The 16,272-nt window shown below is 40.3% G+C and overlaps 1 protein-coding gene across 1 annotated transcript; it reads left to right on the top strand.

The window, feature by feature from the left end:
• Positions 1 to 298: 298 nt before the first annotated feature.
• On the top strand, positions 299 to 14,267 carry LOC130324200 (focadhesin-like; the record flags this gene model as incomplete). Its single annotated transcript, XM_056553220.1, has 10 exons — positions 299 to 435; positions 791 to 882; positions 2,897 to 3,044; positions 4,347 to 4,466; positions 5,407 to 5,529; positions 5,612 to 5,689; positions 5,982 to 6,053; positions 6,519 to 6,621; positions 7,550 to 7,630; positions 14,139 to 14,267. Coding segments are annotated over exons 2-10 (910 nt in total), but the record flags the coding sequence as incomplete, so codon positions are not given.
• Between the last annotated feature and the right edge of the window lie 2,005 nt (positions 14,268 to 16,272).

The raw sequence follows: 16,272 nt of genomic DNA, 5'->3' as shown, positions 1-16,272 counted from the left end.
TGTAGCAGATTTTGCCACCCATTGAAGTCAGTGGGCAGCAAAATTTGCTGCAGCCAAAATAAAGACATGTGAACGGAGCCTAGGAGTGAATGTATTTATATTTATTTAGTTACAGTAGCTACATTTAACAAGTCAATAAAATTATTTTGATATCAATTTAAAACAGCACTATAAGACTTACTATTTTATATTACAGAAATCCTACTCTGGTGAGAACACTGCCAGTGTCATTGCCCGATCTTGTGCTGCCACAGCCCTGTCTCTTTTGGTTCCTGTGCTTGTTGTATCATTTAAAGAAAAAGTGGAGGAAATTCTCAACCTTCTGACGGCAAGATTACCTGGGCGGCCAGAAGCAGATGATTCCCAAGCCCTTCAAGTTCATATGGGATTGGCACTTGGGATGTTTATCTCCCGTCTGTGCGAGGAGAAAGTCAGGTACACCATATATGTAGGAATAGCTACATGGTACAATCACATATTTTTAGAGATCTGGGTTGTGGGTAAATAATGGATGTTCTGTCATGGCATGCAGAGTAACTCTTTAGCTGCTTGACATAGTTTTTAAACTCCTCCTGGGATTTAGCTCCTAAATTTTAATTTCTACCTACCTAGTATAATTAACTATTATTTAAATGTTTTTCTAGGTACATGTTACTGGTGAAAAAAAGTTGTTGATTTTTTATGTTAGAAGTCACAATAGACTTCCATGATGCCTACCTACACACGACTATGTATCAAACCAATCTTTCAACCTGTTTGTTCATACGAATGCCTGTGTCTTTCTCTGCAGTGATACGTCTGGGAAACAAATGAAAACTTACTAATAATGAAATCATTGGATGCACTGGAAAGCTCCTGCTTTGAGTCCAGCCAGGAATACAAGTATGTACATTGCATGTTAGAGCATAATTTCTCCATGTTAAACATGTGCTCCTTTCTCTCTGTGGATAAATCCAGACAAAGAAATGCATTTTCCAAAGGGAATGTTTTTATTCTTCCCTATGATGGGATCTCCTCTCCTGTGATAGGATTGGTTCCTGTTTTTTTGGCTAATGTTCTAGGAAAAACTTGTCTTTTGGCCCCCCTTTTTTATTTGCATTTGTCATTTTAGTGCTAGTATCATCACTTGACTGTGGCATGAGCTAAATGTTTCCATTTTTAAGTGGATGAAAAAGTAATGCTATTTTTGCCTTCATGAGATTGGTATGGTTTCAATTTTTCCTTTTTTACTGAGTAAAATAGTGCCAGAAAACAATGGAAACCTTATAGAATAGAGGCTAAATGAAGGCAACAGATTGCTCTTTGCACTGAAAAAATCCTGTTGAGTATATTAAAAAACATTACTTAGTTTTAAAAATGACAGCACATGGTATATAGAGGCAAACACTATTACCAATAGAGTCTTTCCTATACAGAGTGCTATCCTTCCATTAGATATTTTTATGTTAGAGTTCGTGTTAGTGTTAGTGTTCACAAGAATATTGTGCGGACACCTAAAGCTATAAATCCATTAAGAATTATTTGTGTTCAGAGCTTTTAATACATATGATAACTGCTATATATATATATATATAGAGAGAGAGAGAGAGAGAGAGAGAGAGAGAGAGAGAGAGAGAGAGAATATAAAGGCAAAATTAACTTATTGATAATAACAACTGTTAAATAAACAAAGCATATTTGAATTTATAAATACTCTAACTGAAATCCCTTAGAGCTGTGTAATATATGTAACCTTCTTTAAAATTTTCGGTTTATTTATTTATTTAATAGTTTTTTTTATTTTTTACTCACAGAACTTGCACTTGCTTTGTCAGGTCCCCTGGTGCAAATAAACACATATATATAAAAATAATGAAGCAGAACATGCTTCTGTGCTTGGGATTTATCTGTAATTTATCTCTCATGGTAAATATAGCTTTTGCCACCTGTGTGTCATGGGCATTTATGCTCTAATGCTTGCACAGTCTCATTTGGCACACTGAATGTAGCAATTTGAGCAAATTGTCTTGAATATGAGTGCAGGTTACTATGGTTGCTTGTGAGCAAGCACTTTTGCTTTGTTGCCTATTTATCTTTCGTATACTGCCATCTTCTGGTCTTCTTTGGAATAGATAAATGAATCAAAGCCTTTGTTCAAAGAAATGTGCTCAGTATCATTAATGCTATGCTTTGGATTGAGGGTACCATGTGCCCTGGATTTTGCGGAAAGTATAAGCCCCCTATAATCCCATAATTTAAAAGACGTATCATGCACACATTTTTCTCTCGCTATCTTCCTAACAATTGTCACCTAACGGACGAAAACGGTAGTGTGAAAGGTGCCTAAAAGTATTTGCTATTGTGAGTGTATAACTAAATGCAGGTACTTACCCACAAAAACTGACTACATTATACACATGCGTACATTCATTACACTCTTGTACAATATATATATATATATATATATATTTATTTATTTAATTATAGTTAAACAGTCAGTCCATGGCATAGCTATAAATCGGTGGTCAAACTGATCTACAGACACGGCTGTATTTACAGTTCATACCGTACTAGGCACTCAGACTGAATACACCCCATTAAGAGTATTCCACAAGCATTGGAATTTTCTTATCATTGACGACCTATTACAAATTTACAGTAGAAACTGCATGAGATACATGTGGGTTTTGTTGCAGATTCACTGTAAATCTCACCCCATGAACAGAAAGTGGTGAAATCAATGACACATCCACAACAAAATGTGCACGGTACAGCTAACACACTTGTACAATACATTGTATATCGGTGACAATAAATTCTTTCATTTCAAACTTTGTCTTTTACAGAGTTTTTATTTCTCCATAGAAATGTTTAATGTAACTTAATTGCAATGTTATCTTTTCATCCCTTGGCACAGCATTGGCTGCATTCTAGGAGTGGGCCTGGTACTGTCCTTTATGAGTCAGAACAGTCAGACTGACAGTAGAGTCCATGTCTCTGCTACTCTTAGTAAGCTGTATGAGTGTCTGGATAACAGCTCTGACCAAAGCCGAATAGTGCAAGAGGTGAGATGTACATTTTTCTGGATTTTACAGGTTGATGAGTGATGAATATTTTATACTTTTTATGTCTTCATCCAGTTTTTCTTTTTTGTTGTTGTTGTTTGAGTTCTGCTATGATCTGTGACAACATGGGAGCCAGACTGTAGCATCACTGCACATAATATTTCCTGCTTTAACAGGCTTAATGCAACTATCTATTACGTGATCCATATTCATTTTTATGAACACCATGTAAAGGCTCCTTCACACGACCATTGTGCTCAGGTAAAGAAAGCTCCGTCGCTCAATCCATCGGAAAGATGGAAGTTGAGTTGAAAAAAAAAATTTGTGCAAAATTGTGCAAAAGTTCATGACCTATTTGTTTTCTCAGCTCAACTCTTGTATATTTGACGCCCAACAGACCCCATTCGAGCCAATAGGAATTAGAGCACAATGGAAATGGGAACCTAGCCTAATACTAATCTCCCCTGCTGCAGCTTATCGCTAGGGGATAAAAAATGATGTGGTGATCACTGAGAAGGCTTAAAGCCCTGGACATCTTACCCCCTATCCAAAGGATAGAGAATAAGATGTTTGATTGTGGGTGGTCCAGCGGCCACCACGCCCCCCTCTATTCACTTCTTTGGGAGGGGGCGTAACGAGCGATCACAGCCGTCATGCCCCCTCCCATAGACATGTATAGAGGGGCGTGACGTCACAACCATGGCTGCCCGATACCCCTTTCGATCAGACATCTTATTCCCTATCCTTTGGATAGGGTATAAGATTCCAGGGGTGGAGTAACCATTCATTTTAAGAAGTGAATAATCTTAAGTGTTTGATCAGAATGTGTGAATATTCACAACAGAAGTAACATCTAGAACAATGGTCTCCAATTTGTTTACCTCCAGCTGGTGTAAAAACTACAACTCCCAGCATGTCCAGACAGCCATTGGCTGTCTGGGCATTCTGGAAGTTGTAGTTTTGCAACATTGGGAGGTGCACAGTTTGGAGACTACATATCTAGAATCATTGGATATTTTATAGTCCAACACATACTGACAAGCATAATAGTATGGATACAGAAGAAGGGCTTGCCTTAATAACATGCTTTTCCTGAAAAAGTATATGTACCATATTATAGAATGTATATGTTATTTACTGTGCATAAAAGTTTTTGTTAGTTTGTATTTTTTTTTATTACCCTTAGTTTGCTGCTTGTCAGTTGTATGTTGAACTGACTGGGAGAGGGCATAAAATAAACAGCTATAACAATGTTTTCTGTGAAAGCTTTTATTTACTGAGCATTTATACAACTATTTGCAGGTCTTGTCTTATGTTGTTGCTGGGGTTTCCGTGTCAGCTTTCAGTGCAGGCATTTTAGGTGCTGAAGAAGCAGAACAACACATGAATAAACTGAGGGCTTTGACTGAGCAGAATCAGCAGGTGAGGATAAATATTACCAACCATTACCACTTATTCTGGTTTTAGTTATAATAAGTCTGCAACAATGTTATCAGAGGATTTCTGTAAATTCCCCCATACTCTTTCACATGCAATATTGAGAAGCTATTTAAATGGGTCAGATATCTACAGAGGCGTAGCTTGTAGCTTCTGGGCCCCAATGCAAAATCTGCAACAGGGCCCCATGTGTCAATTATATTACTGGTCTCTAATGGGGCAGATGTGCTTTGGGACCTCCTTAGGCACCAGGGCCCCAGTGCGACTGCTACCTCTATAGCTATGCCCCTGCATATCTGGACCAAACTGGAACAAGAGGGCTCCCTATTGTTGTACTACTATAAATCTGTAAAGATAAAGAAAGGGACAACCAGAAGGATGAATATGAGATATCAAAGTCAGACTGGAATACATCCATAATGACATCTTAACAGTTGGTAGATCTACAGCTGTCACCTAGCGTCTCTATGTTACATATTTGTTCAGTGGACTTACTTTCCAGTTGACTACTGTGCCTATACTATTGTGTCATAGGAACTATCTTAATACTAAATATTAAAGGGGTACTGCAATAAAAAGTAACGTATCCCCTATCCACAGGATAGGGAATAAGTGTCTGATTGCGAGGGGTCCCGCTGGGACCCACCCTGATCTCCTGCATGGGCTAAACCATCAAAAGGGCACATGGCATAAAATAGGGCTAAAAGAAACCTATTACTAACATCCTGTGTTGCTTCCAATGTAATGTGCCAGGCTGTGAAAGATGTATCCATTGGGCATCCCTGTCACTTTTTATTATGTCCTTCTAGCAATTGTCAGATCTCTCCCTTTCTGAGTATAGGCAGAGACCTGTCAGTCACAAAGAATGTTTAATCTGAATTTCATCAGATCTTAACATCTTTCTCTTCTCTGTAATATGCTACAGACAGCAGGGTTAGCATTGGCTCTGGGAAGTATTGCTCATGGCTTGTCAGTTTGTGGCCATGGGAAAGCTGAGGACTTAAGCAATCGCTTGCTGCCTGCCTGGGTAAAAATCCTTCTTGCAGAGGTAAGCAATACCATATTTTATGGCCATTTGTAGCATTCAGGCGAGAATTCCTTAAATACTGTTTTGTTTTGTTTTTTTCCAGGGTTGTCCTACAATGCAACGCTTAGCTGCTCTCAATGGACTTGTGGCATTAGTTGGATCAGAATCAGCGGTTATACAAGTAAGGACTGCTATGACATTATTAGTTTACACAGCAATGATAAGGCAGTATTTAGTGTAACATGTTTTTGCAACAATATTATTTTTATCAGATTGTTGTTGGGTTATTTGGAATAATGACCATATTTGGTTCCTATTAAAAACATGAAATTTACTTTAATAGCATCATTTATATACAGTATGTCATTTTACCAGTGAGATAAAATGACACATGTCTAAATAGCAAAGTAAAAAAAAAAACTCTAACCCACTTCTGTTTCCCAATGGATAACTTATAACCTCTCTCATTGCAGCTAAAATCTGAAGCTATTCAGTCATCCATCTACCAAAGTAAACTTAATGAAGTCATAAAAACAATCACTCAGGTATTGAAAAGAGAATGGAGCGCATATAATTTGCCCCAGAAAACTGGTACATGACTTTTGCAACATTTATTGTCAGTTTTATACACTTTTAAGATACTTTTGTACTTGGAAGGGGCATGGTTTAATGTAAAGGGGGCATAGTTCGCTGAAAGCAGAAGTTTCTTGTGTATGTTCGTGCACCACAAAAAAATTTGCCAAATATGGGGCATAACATTTTGGAATAATAGTTGGTCTACTTAGACTAGACAGTGCTAGATTTATCAAAGTGCATGAGACACTATGATACGCTGCCATATTTTATGACTCTGGAGTTTAGGTTTCCATAATCTAGCTATCAGATAATATTAGTTCATCTGGGCCAATGTTGAGATGTGCACAAATCCAGGGAAATGGACACATTTCTTAGATTTTTGCTGATGGAGAACTAAATAGACTCAATTTAAAATGTCATTATTGTCCTTACAGATTATTAACTTTTCTGGAGTAATTGGCCTACAGACTAATGCAGCTTGGATACTTGGACATCTTCATTTATCTAGTCTATCTTCATCTCAGAGCAGAACTTCTGGTGAATATGCATGGATTTGTGTTAATTGACAGTGCCATTTTGTTGTTCTCTTTACAGTGGTATACATACAGGAAGCTTCTACTGCGGTTAATCCGGTTGGCTTATTTTTGACACGTATCCGGTTTTGTGACCGGACCTAAAACCGTAGTATACTACGGTTTTAGGTCTGGTCAGGAAACCGCATACGGTTCAAAAATGAGCCGACTGGAGTCCCCGTTTGACTCCGGTCGGCTCAATAAAATAAATGGATTTCAGCGCTGGTCCAGCTGGGGTAAGGGAGAGCCCGGTTTGCCCCTCCCCCAGCCGGATCCGGCACCCGTAACATAAAAACAAGGTGTGAATGCAGCCTTACACATATTTGGTGATGTCCAGCATCTTCCTGACTATGCCTAAACTTTTACAACAGGGGCTGTCTTTTCTTATTTCCCCAGTGTACGGCTGCTTGTCGCCCCAGGAGGTTGCTAACAATGGGTCATTTTTGTCAAATATTTTTTTATTATGGTTTCATTCCTAGAGTCATATCTTCTTTATATTTTTTTATCAACCTAGCCATTTGATGGTTTTGTTTTTCAGTTTATGTTTAATTTTTCAGTAGCAACTTTTTTGAGTACCTGTAACGCATCGATTAACTCATATTCATTGCTACATACAAAGTGCTATTACTTTTGGCCTGGTCTAGAAACTGTTAATATAGTGTTTAGTTACCTGTAGGTAAGTCCTTTGAATATCTTTGGCACCTAAAAGGCTTCACTAAATTACAATGGGGTCAATTGAGTTTTTGTTGCAATGTTTCTCCCATCAAATCTAATGGAATTTGCGACAATGTCCCCCAATGCAAATGTGAACAAAGCCTAAATCTGTAAAGCTTAATATCTAAATGCACCAATGTTATGAATGCTCCTCTGTTAATCATATTTTCTGACTTCAGTTCCTGCAGATTTCAGCTATCTTCCTGAAAGAAGTTTAATACGTGCTCTTGTGGATTTCCTCATTTCGGCTGGAAAAAAAGGTATTGTTTATGTTGCTTAGTTCCATGTGGTTTCATTCTGTTTAACCTATTATCCTTACAGAGGAAGACAGAAATATTCTCTAATGGCAAAATTCCTAACTGATTAGTGACCTAATAGAGCCTTGAACATTATTTACTGGTAAAACCTGTATCCTTAACATTACTTATTCTGGGGAAAATGTTTAACCTCCTCTTATGTACCATATTAATTTTGACTGTGAAGTTACACTTATACACTCACTGGCCACTTGGTGCTATTTGCTAGTAGCAGTGTAGTCTTCTTCAAGGTTCCATAACATGGCCAGAGAGTGTAAATTGTAAAAAAAAAAAAATGCTTTACCTTAAGCTACAAGGAGGTACTTTGAGGGAGATTTTTCAAAACCTGTGCAAAGGAAAAATTGACCATTTTCCCATAGCAACCAGTCAGATGCTTCTTTAATTTTTTAAAAGGCCACTAAAAGATAAAAGTAGCGATCTTATTGGTTGCCATGAGCAACTAGTCACAAGTCTTGATAAACCTCCTCCTTGTGTTCTCTGTCGTGTTGAAACCAGAATGTGCTGTAAAGGTTGCTTGGAAAGATACATACAGAATTTACAAGTTGTAGCAACTAAAGTGCATTTTTATTGGATTTAACAGAAAAAAATGTAATGTCAGTAAAATTGTTCGAAAGACAAATCAGAATATCTATGCAGAATGCAAACACTTTGTGGGAGAGATTTATCATTAGGTGTCTGTTGTAGACACAGATCTACCCCTTTACACTGCTCGTCTATTTTACACTCTTGCTCAAAATTTACCAAAAGTTGCGCACTCCTTTGATAAATTTTGCGCAAAATTACCGTGCACTGCTTCTTTACCTCACACTTTTTCCCACGGTACACTGCTCACATAGCTAGACGTGCTGGAACAGCACTGTGTGCCGAACAAAGCTCTGCACAATAGTAAAATCATAAATCTTTATAAAATACACAGAATGTCTGGGTTAAAAAATATTACATTTTGCTGAACAATCTGTCTTCTAGAACAATTTTGTTGAACACTCTTACCTCTAGATCAGTGTTTACCAACGAGAATGCCTCCAAGTGTTGCAAAACTTGGCATGCTTGGAGTTGCAGTTTTGCAAAAGCTGGAGGCACCCCGGTTGGTAAACACCGTGTACGTGTACCAGAGCTGAATGTGTGATTATGTGTAAGCATGACCGCGCACACATTCAATACTGCTACATACAGCTGACCACACACTCAGCTCTGCTGCATACACTTGATCACACACTCAGCTCTGCTGCATGCACACAATCACACACTCAGCTCTGCTGCATACACATGATCACATACTCAGCTCTGCTGCATACACATGATCACTCACTCAGCTCTGCTGCATACACATGATCACTCACTCAGCTCTGCTGCATACACATGATCACACACTTGGCTTTGCTGCATGCACACAATCACAAACTTAGCACAATCACACACTCAGCTCTGCTGCATACACACAGTCACACACTCAGCTCTGCTGCATTTACACAACCACACACTCAGCTCTGCTGCTTACACATGATCACATACTCAGCTTTGTTGCATGCACACAATCTCACACTCAGCTCTGCTGCATACACATGATCACTCACTTGGCTCTGCTGCATACACACAGTCAGACACTCAGCTCTGCTGCATTTACACGATCATACACTTAGCTCTGCTGCATACACATGATCACACATATAAATAGACCTAACAGCTGTACCTCTTTCTCCATCCCTTCACATACTGTGGTATTCTTAGCTGTACAGTCACCATGGTTACACTCTACACAGGTGCAGTCTCCTGCACTCATCAAGAACAGCTGGAGTTTGAATTTTACACAGTTTAAGTTTGAACATTGGGAATAATTTCTACCTTCTCATGTCCTCATAGCTGATCGGAAAAAAACGCGATTTTATCGCAGTGTTTCCGATCAGCTCCGCTGAGCTGCCGGGAAGTATTTCTGGATATTTTAGATGCGGTGATCAGATTTGATTGCCGTGTCTAATGGGTTAATACCAGGCATCACCACAAACTGTGAGGTTCGGTATTAGCCAGGGGTCACAGCCTCTCCAAAGTGCCGGGACATTACAGCTATTACGCGGGGTGACAGAATGCCCGTATTCCTAGGAGCAAGAATTAATTTACGAGTGAGAAGATATAAGTTTGGACATTGGGAATAATATATATATAAAAAAAATTAGTTTGATTAGATACATATTTTTAGCCACTTATGAGGGTGGTTAAAATTGTCTAGCCTATAATAATTTAGTGGGCTGATTGAAAAATCTATATAAGACAGATGAATGATTTAGAGAATGTTTTTTTTGTTTATGCTTAGTAATTTAACAGCATCATGTTATAATGTAGGAAAAGCTGGGCAGATTAATATATTTCTTTGTGCGTAAAGTTTCAGTATAACTTGTAGCTTATTGATTATAATCTGTGCTCTTTTTATTCTTGAGAATTAATAAATTCTCAATTAATAAAAGGCCATATGTCCTGAACGTCTTAGCTTCTCCTACTCTATAAAACGAAGTTGGTAGATAAGACTGCATTTACAATTATACAGTGTTCCCTATTCCGTTCTGAAACTATACGAACCTTGATGATGATCCCATTTAACAATGATTTAACAAGATCAATCCATTCATTTAAGAAGAAGCAATAGCAATTTTAGCTCCTAGGAACAGAAAAGCAACACTTTTATAAGTGTTTTTGAAGGCTCCCAGGATGGTCTTATTTAAAGGAGTAGTCCTAGGAACTGAACTTTTTTTTGACACTTATGCCCTAGCGACAGGATCACTTGGACCCCCTGCTTTCACCTGTATGGGGCCCTGGCTACTTTCACATCCTCAGTGCACTTCGCCCCCAACCTTCCTGGATTGATTTGAAACGGCCTGCTTAGCCAATCACCAACTGCAGTGATGTCCAGCTTCAGCCAGTAATTGGCTGAGTGGGCCATCACTTGCAGTCGTCCAGGAAGGTGGGGGCCAGAGTGTACCGGGGATGAATAAGTAGCCAGTGCCTCGTACAGGAGATTGTGGGGGACCCCTGTGGTCGAACCCCCCATGATCAGACACTTATCCCCTATCTTGTGGTTAAGTGATAAATGTCTAAAAAGTTTAGTTCCCTGGACTTCCCCTTTAACAAAGATTGAGTGAGACTCTATACCATATTGATTGATATAATGAAGCATAACACATTTTATATAACCACCTCTATAATTTCCATCCTCTGTCACTGCTTTCTTCTTGCATTTGATTGACAGCCTTTGTGCTGTAGGGCAGTTGTCCCCAACTCAGTCCTCAAGGCCCACTAACATTCCAACTTTTTTCAGTTACTGCATTGGAATAGAGCAGGGAAATAATTTAATCCTGAACCTGTTGGTGGGTCTTGAGGAGTGGGTGGGAGACTTGCTGTAGGGAATGGAAATGCTGAGCACTTTTGGGAATCTGCCCTGCGTGTGGGCACTTTCTGCTGTTTTGCATATTTAAAGGTATGCCTGTGAATTACCGGTGTGTGTACAGTGTATCAGAGACATCGTAGTAGTTAAAGCCCTGTTACCCTATCACAAAGATCAGCCAACAAACAAGCAAATGGTAACTCGTCGGTTGATGAGGACATATAGCTACTCATTTAATAGGGGATGTGTGGGCAGCACAATCTAGTAATGTGCGTGTCTAACCCCCCGATTCTCAAGACATATAAAGGCTCTGTAAACAAGCACTGATCAAAAAGATTGCCGCTTGTTTACAATTCACCATTCGTTTATGTAATTCGGCCTTTAGTCCTCACCCAAAAATTTAAGCTGAAGCCTGCAATGCAATATACAGATGATATAATGGCCAGAAATAGTGCTACTCCTTCTGCACACATGACAGCTTATCCTGAAAAGTCACATGAAACTACAGATATTCTTTAAGATGAAGCCTACTTAAAGGACAAGCATCATAGAAAAAATTATCCCCTATCCAAAGGATAGGGGATAAGTTTTAGATAGCGGGGGGTCCGAGCACTGGGGCCTCCCGCAATCTCCTTTTTAGAGCCCTGGCTCTCCTCCACAGCGGTACGTCACGACCCCTTCATATAGCTTTATGAGAGAGCCATAGAACTATATAGAGGGGGCGTGGTGGCCCCCGCTTTGGGCAGGGGTCGTGATGCTCCGCTGTGAAGAAGAGCCGGGGCTCTAAACAGGAGATCTTGGGGGGCCCTAGTGGTCGGACCCCCCGCGATCTAAAACTTATCCCCTATCCTTCGGATAGGGGATACGTTTTCTTTTTCATGATACTTGTCCTTTAATGGTTTGAGTCTAAATCACAAGACCATGTTTGCCTCCAGGCTCTTTATATGTTAATAATATGGTACTGTTTGTACATATTGGTTTATAAAAGCCTTGCCAAAGTTTACCTTATCAAAAAATTCGCCAAGGCATGGTCTCCTCATATGGCATAGAAAATCATACTGTTGATTTCTAAAACTACCCACCAACCAACTTTCTCACCATTTTCCATTAATGAAAATTTCTTACAACACTTAAGGCAAATAGAATTGCAAACAAGTAGTTATTTGCTTAGAACATTATATCAAAGATCTCCAGTGATGGAAATCTATAAACAATTCTATAGCATACGAAAGCCCTTACATTATGGAAAATGGTCGTAGTTCAACCTCCTACCAAGCAGTGCATGGTATATCAGAAGATTGTTTTTCGTCTGGATTTCCTCTTTAAGCGTTAAAATGATTTAATTTTGTTATGAGGAAAGTCAGCATCTTTTTAGCTTCCTTTGTCTGACCACAGTTTACGAAGGCACTCTTTTACTTAGTACTTGAAGATTTCACAAAATAGCAGCTGAGTGTGTGTGCTTGGTTAAAGGGGTATGCCAAGATTTTTTTATGTGACTGTGCTACAGGGGCTGTAAAGTTAGTGTAGTTCGTAACATAGTGTCTGTACCTGTGTGTGACGGTTTTCTCACAATTTTTCTGTGATTATCGCCCCAATATTTATTTTGAACAGCATACAAAATTCACAGGTTGCAGTAGTCAGGTGTTCAGAGGAGCCTGTCTTTGCTTCAGTGGGTGCAGCGTCCACTGGGTGGGAGGGGATCATTCTGTAAGAATTTTAGTTTAGCAACAGCTGGAGGTAGCCTTGTCATAAAACACTGGTCTATTGCTTGGAAAGGATCACAGGTGTATTTCAATGGGTGGGCTGGTTGATGTGTGGGATGGAAAAAAATTTCCTCACATTTACAAACAAGGAAATACCAGTTCACAAAAAGCTAGCCTGAGCATTATGTTAATCTCACAACATAGCCATATAGCCCAAGACAAGCACAGATCCTTCCTAAGCATGTCCATTACTGTCTGCCAGGTATGTACTAAAATCACCTTATGGTAGATAACCCTTTTAAGTGTTTTATGTAACATAATAGCAACAAACACAGTATTTCATCAAGCCTGGTGGATTATGCCTGGTATGCAGTGGTTAATACCTATAGTTGTAGTCACAAGTTTCCACCTTAAATGTAGGTTAAAGAATTAAAAACATGTATTTTCTTCCCGTCACATATTCCTTTTAAACAAATTAGTTTTAGCAAGTTGGTTCAGATATCTACTTTGTAGTAGACAAAAGCAATTTTTCCAACGCATGTTTATAAACAGATCATTATAATTCATCATATCATATTCTAGTGTGTTAAAAACTAGCATACACCAAGGTAACTGTGACTTTTAAATAGCTTTAAACATTCCAGAAAATGTACATCATTTGAAATCATTGAAGATTTACCAGTGGCAGTATTTCTATTCTGTCTTGACTTTTTACTTGACATCATGGAAAAAATTAAAGAAATCAGCCAAGGCATCAGGTTGCCAATTTCCATAAGTCTAAAGGTCCGACATTTATCTGTTAAAATATGTAATAAACAAGTTTAAACATCATGGGAGCCTGCAGCCATGACACTGTTCAGGAAGGAGACGTGTTCTGTCTTCTAGAAAGGAGGCTTTAGTTCAAAAAATAGATTTGTTAGCTATCAGAATGGTGGCTGTCACATGCTCACCGCTGCTCGATTCATTTTCTATTAGGCTACTGGAGTTGCTGAACGTTGTACATGGCTGCCATTTATAACATAAAATCATCTGCTATCCAACGTGGGTCTTGAACCCTGCAATGAAGTGTCTCATGCTCTACTGACTGAGCTAGCCGAACAACAATGAAATGACATGAAAGATAGCTACGATGAAAGACCTGATGGCCCCTGCTAATGATAATGTGAACAGAGTCTAAATCTGTATCTTTTGACTAAAATATGGGAGTCTGTGTGGTTTTTAAAATGTTAAAATTAGTCAGTTTTTTTTTTACTATTTTGTGTTAAAATATTGCTTATGCTCTTCCCTTAGGTAGTATATACCTTTTACCTCAGAATATATCATAGTTTGTCATGTTATGACACATGCCACTTCACATTTATTTCCTTTATTGCAGGCCCTGAAGCCATCCCTCCAGCCTTGACCAAGGTGTGTGTGTCGTCCATTTCTGCAGCGGCGGACAATTATCAGTACCCACCTGTTAACTGGGCATCCATACTTGCTCCGTTAATGCGACTCAACTTTGGTGAGTCATTTTAATATTATACTTATCAATTCTGTTGTAGCTTTATCTTCACCTCCACAGATTTTGCATTGTGTTTTCTTTAACCCCTTCCCGCTATTGGACGTATGCATACGTCCAGGCGAATTACACGTTCGCGCAAATGGACGTATGCATACGTCCAAGCGATCTCCTGCTCTGCCGCGGGCAGCGCAGGAGATCGCGGGTGGGACTCAGCTGTCAATCACAGCCGGAGTCCCACCGCAGCTGCCGGTCCCGGCAGCATTAACCCCATAGATGCCGTGATCAGTCTGATCACGGCATCTATGGTGTTTGCAGGGGGAGCGCTCTCCCCCTGCCCATCAATCGCGGCGCCGCGATAAAATAAGGGGGATCGGGGGTGTCGAAGACACCCTCGATCCCCCTTGAAGAGATGGGAGTGATGTCGCAGGGTTGCCACCCCTCCTATCCCTGCTATTGATCGGCGGAGCGGCCGACCAATAGCAGACTGGGGGCGGGGGGGTTAAAGTTCGGTTCCCCGCGCTATGCCCGCCCATCGGTGTCCGGGCACAGTGGGGGGAACCGTGTAGTAGCGGCGGCGATCACTTACCCGGCGGCGGCTGTGATCACGGCGGCGGTGGAGGTGAGTATGGCGCCGCGTGTCCATAGTCTGTTGCCTAGCAACATCTGCAGGGCGACAGTTTAGAGAGTGGTCTCTAAACTGTCGCCCTCCAGATGTTGCAAAACTACAACTCCCACCATGCCTTGACAGCTGTTTGCTGTGTTGGCATGCTGGGAGTTGTAGTTTTGCAAGATTTAGAGGGGTTCAGGCTAGAGATCACTGACAGTGGTCTCTAAACTGTAGCCCTCCAGATATTACAAAACTACAACTCCCAGCATGCTCAGACAGACATAGTTTTGCAACATCTGGAGGGCCACAGTTTAGAGACCACTGTCAGTGATCTCCAGCCTGAACCCCTCTAAATCTTGCAAAACTACAACTCCCAGCATTCAGGAACAGCAAATGGCTGTCTCGGCATGCTGGGAGTTGTACTTGCGTGCATCCAGCTGTTGCATAACTACATCTCCTAGCATTCTCTTTGGCAATCAGTACATGCTGAGAGTTGTAGTTCTGCAACAGCTGGAGGCACACTGGTTGGGAAATACCGAGTTAGGTAATAGGTTCTATTACCTAACTCAGTATTTTCCAACCAGTGTGCCTCCAGCTGTTGCAAAACTACAACTCCCAGCATGCACGTTCTGTCAGTATATGCAGGGAGTTGTAGTTCCCCCCCCCCCCCTCCTATGTGAATGTACAGGTTACATTCACACTGGCGGCGGATTACAGTGAATTCCCTGCTTCAGGTTTGAGCTGCAGCAGCCGCAGCTCAAACTCCTGGCGGGAGACTCAGTGTAATCCGCCGTCAGTGTGAATGTAACCTAAAAACACTACACTACGCTAACACAAAATAAAGAGTAAAACACTACATATACACACGTACACTGCCCCCCCCCCCACCACCCCTTCCCCCCCCCCAATAAAAATGAAAAACGTATCCTACAGCAGTGTTTCCAAAACGGAGCCTCCAGCTGTTGCAAAACAAAAACTCCCAGCATTTCCGGACAGCCATTGACTGTCCAAGCATGCTGGGAGTTTAGCAACAGCTGGAGGCACCTTGTTTGAGAATCACTGGTGTAAAATACCCCTATGTCCACCCCTATGCAAATTCCTAATTTAGGCCTCAAATGCGCATGGCGCTCTCACTTTGGAGCCCTGGCGTATTTCAAGGCAACAGTTTAGGGCCACATATGGGGTATCGCCGTACTCGGGAGAAATTGCCTAACAAATTTTGGGGGGCTTTTTCTCCTTTTACCCCTTATGAAAAGGTAAAGTTGGGGTCTACACCAGCATGTTAGTGTAAAAAAAAAACATTTTTGTACACTAACATACTGGTGTTGCCCCATACTTTAAAATTTCACAAGCGGTAAAAGAAAAAAAGCCTCCAAAATTTGTAACGCATTTTCTCCT

The sequence above is a fragment of the Hyla sarda genome, unplaced genomic scaffold (assembly GCF_029499605.1).
Source record: "Hyla sarda isolate aHylSar1 unplaced genomic scaffold, aHylSar1.hap1 scaffold_2602, whole genome shotgun sequence".
NCBI lineage: Eukaryota > Metazoa > Chordata > Amphibia > Anura > Hylidae > Hyla > Hyla sarda.
The sequence above is the reverse complement of the archived record's forward strand: the minus strand, read 5'-3'. Positions and strand labels throughout refer to the sequence as shown.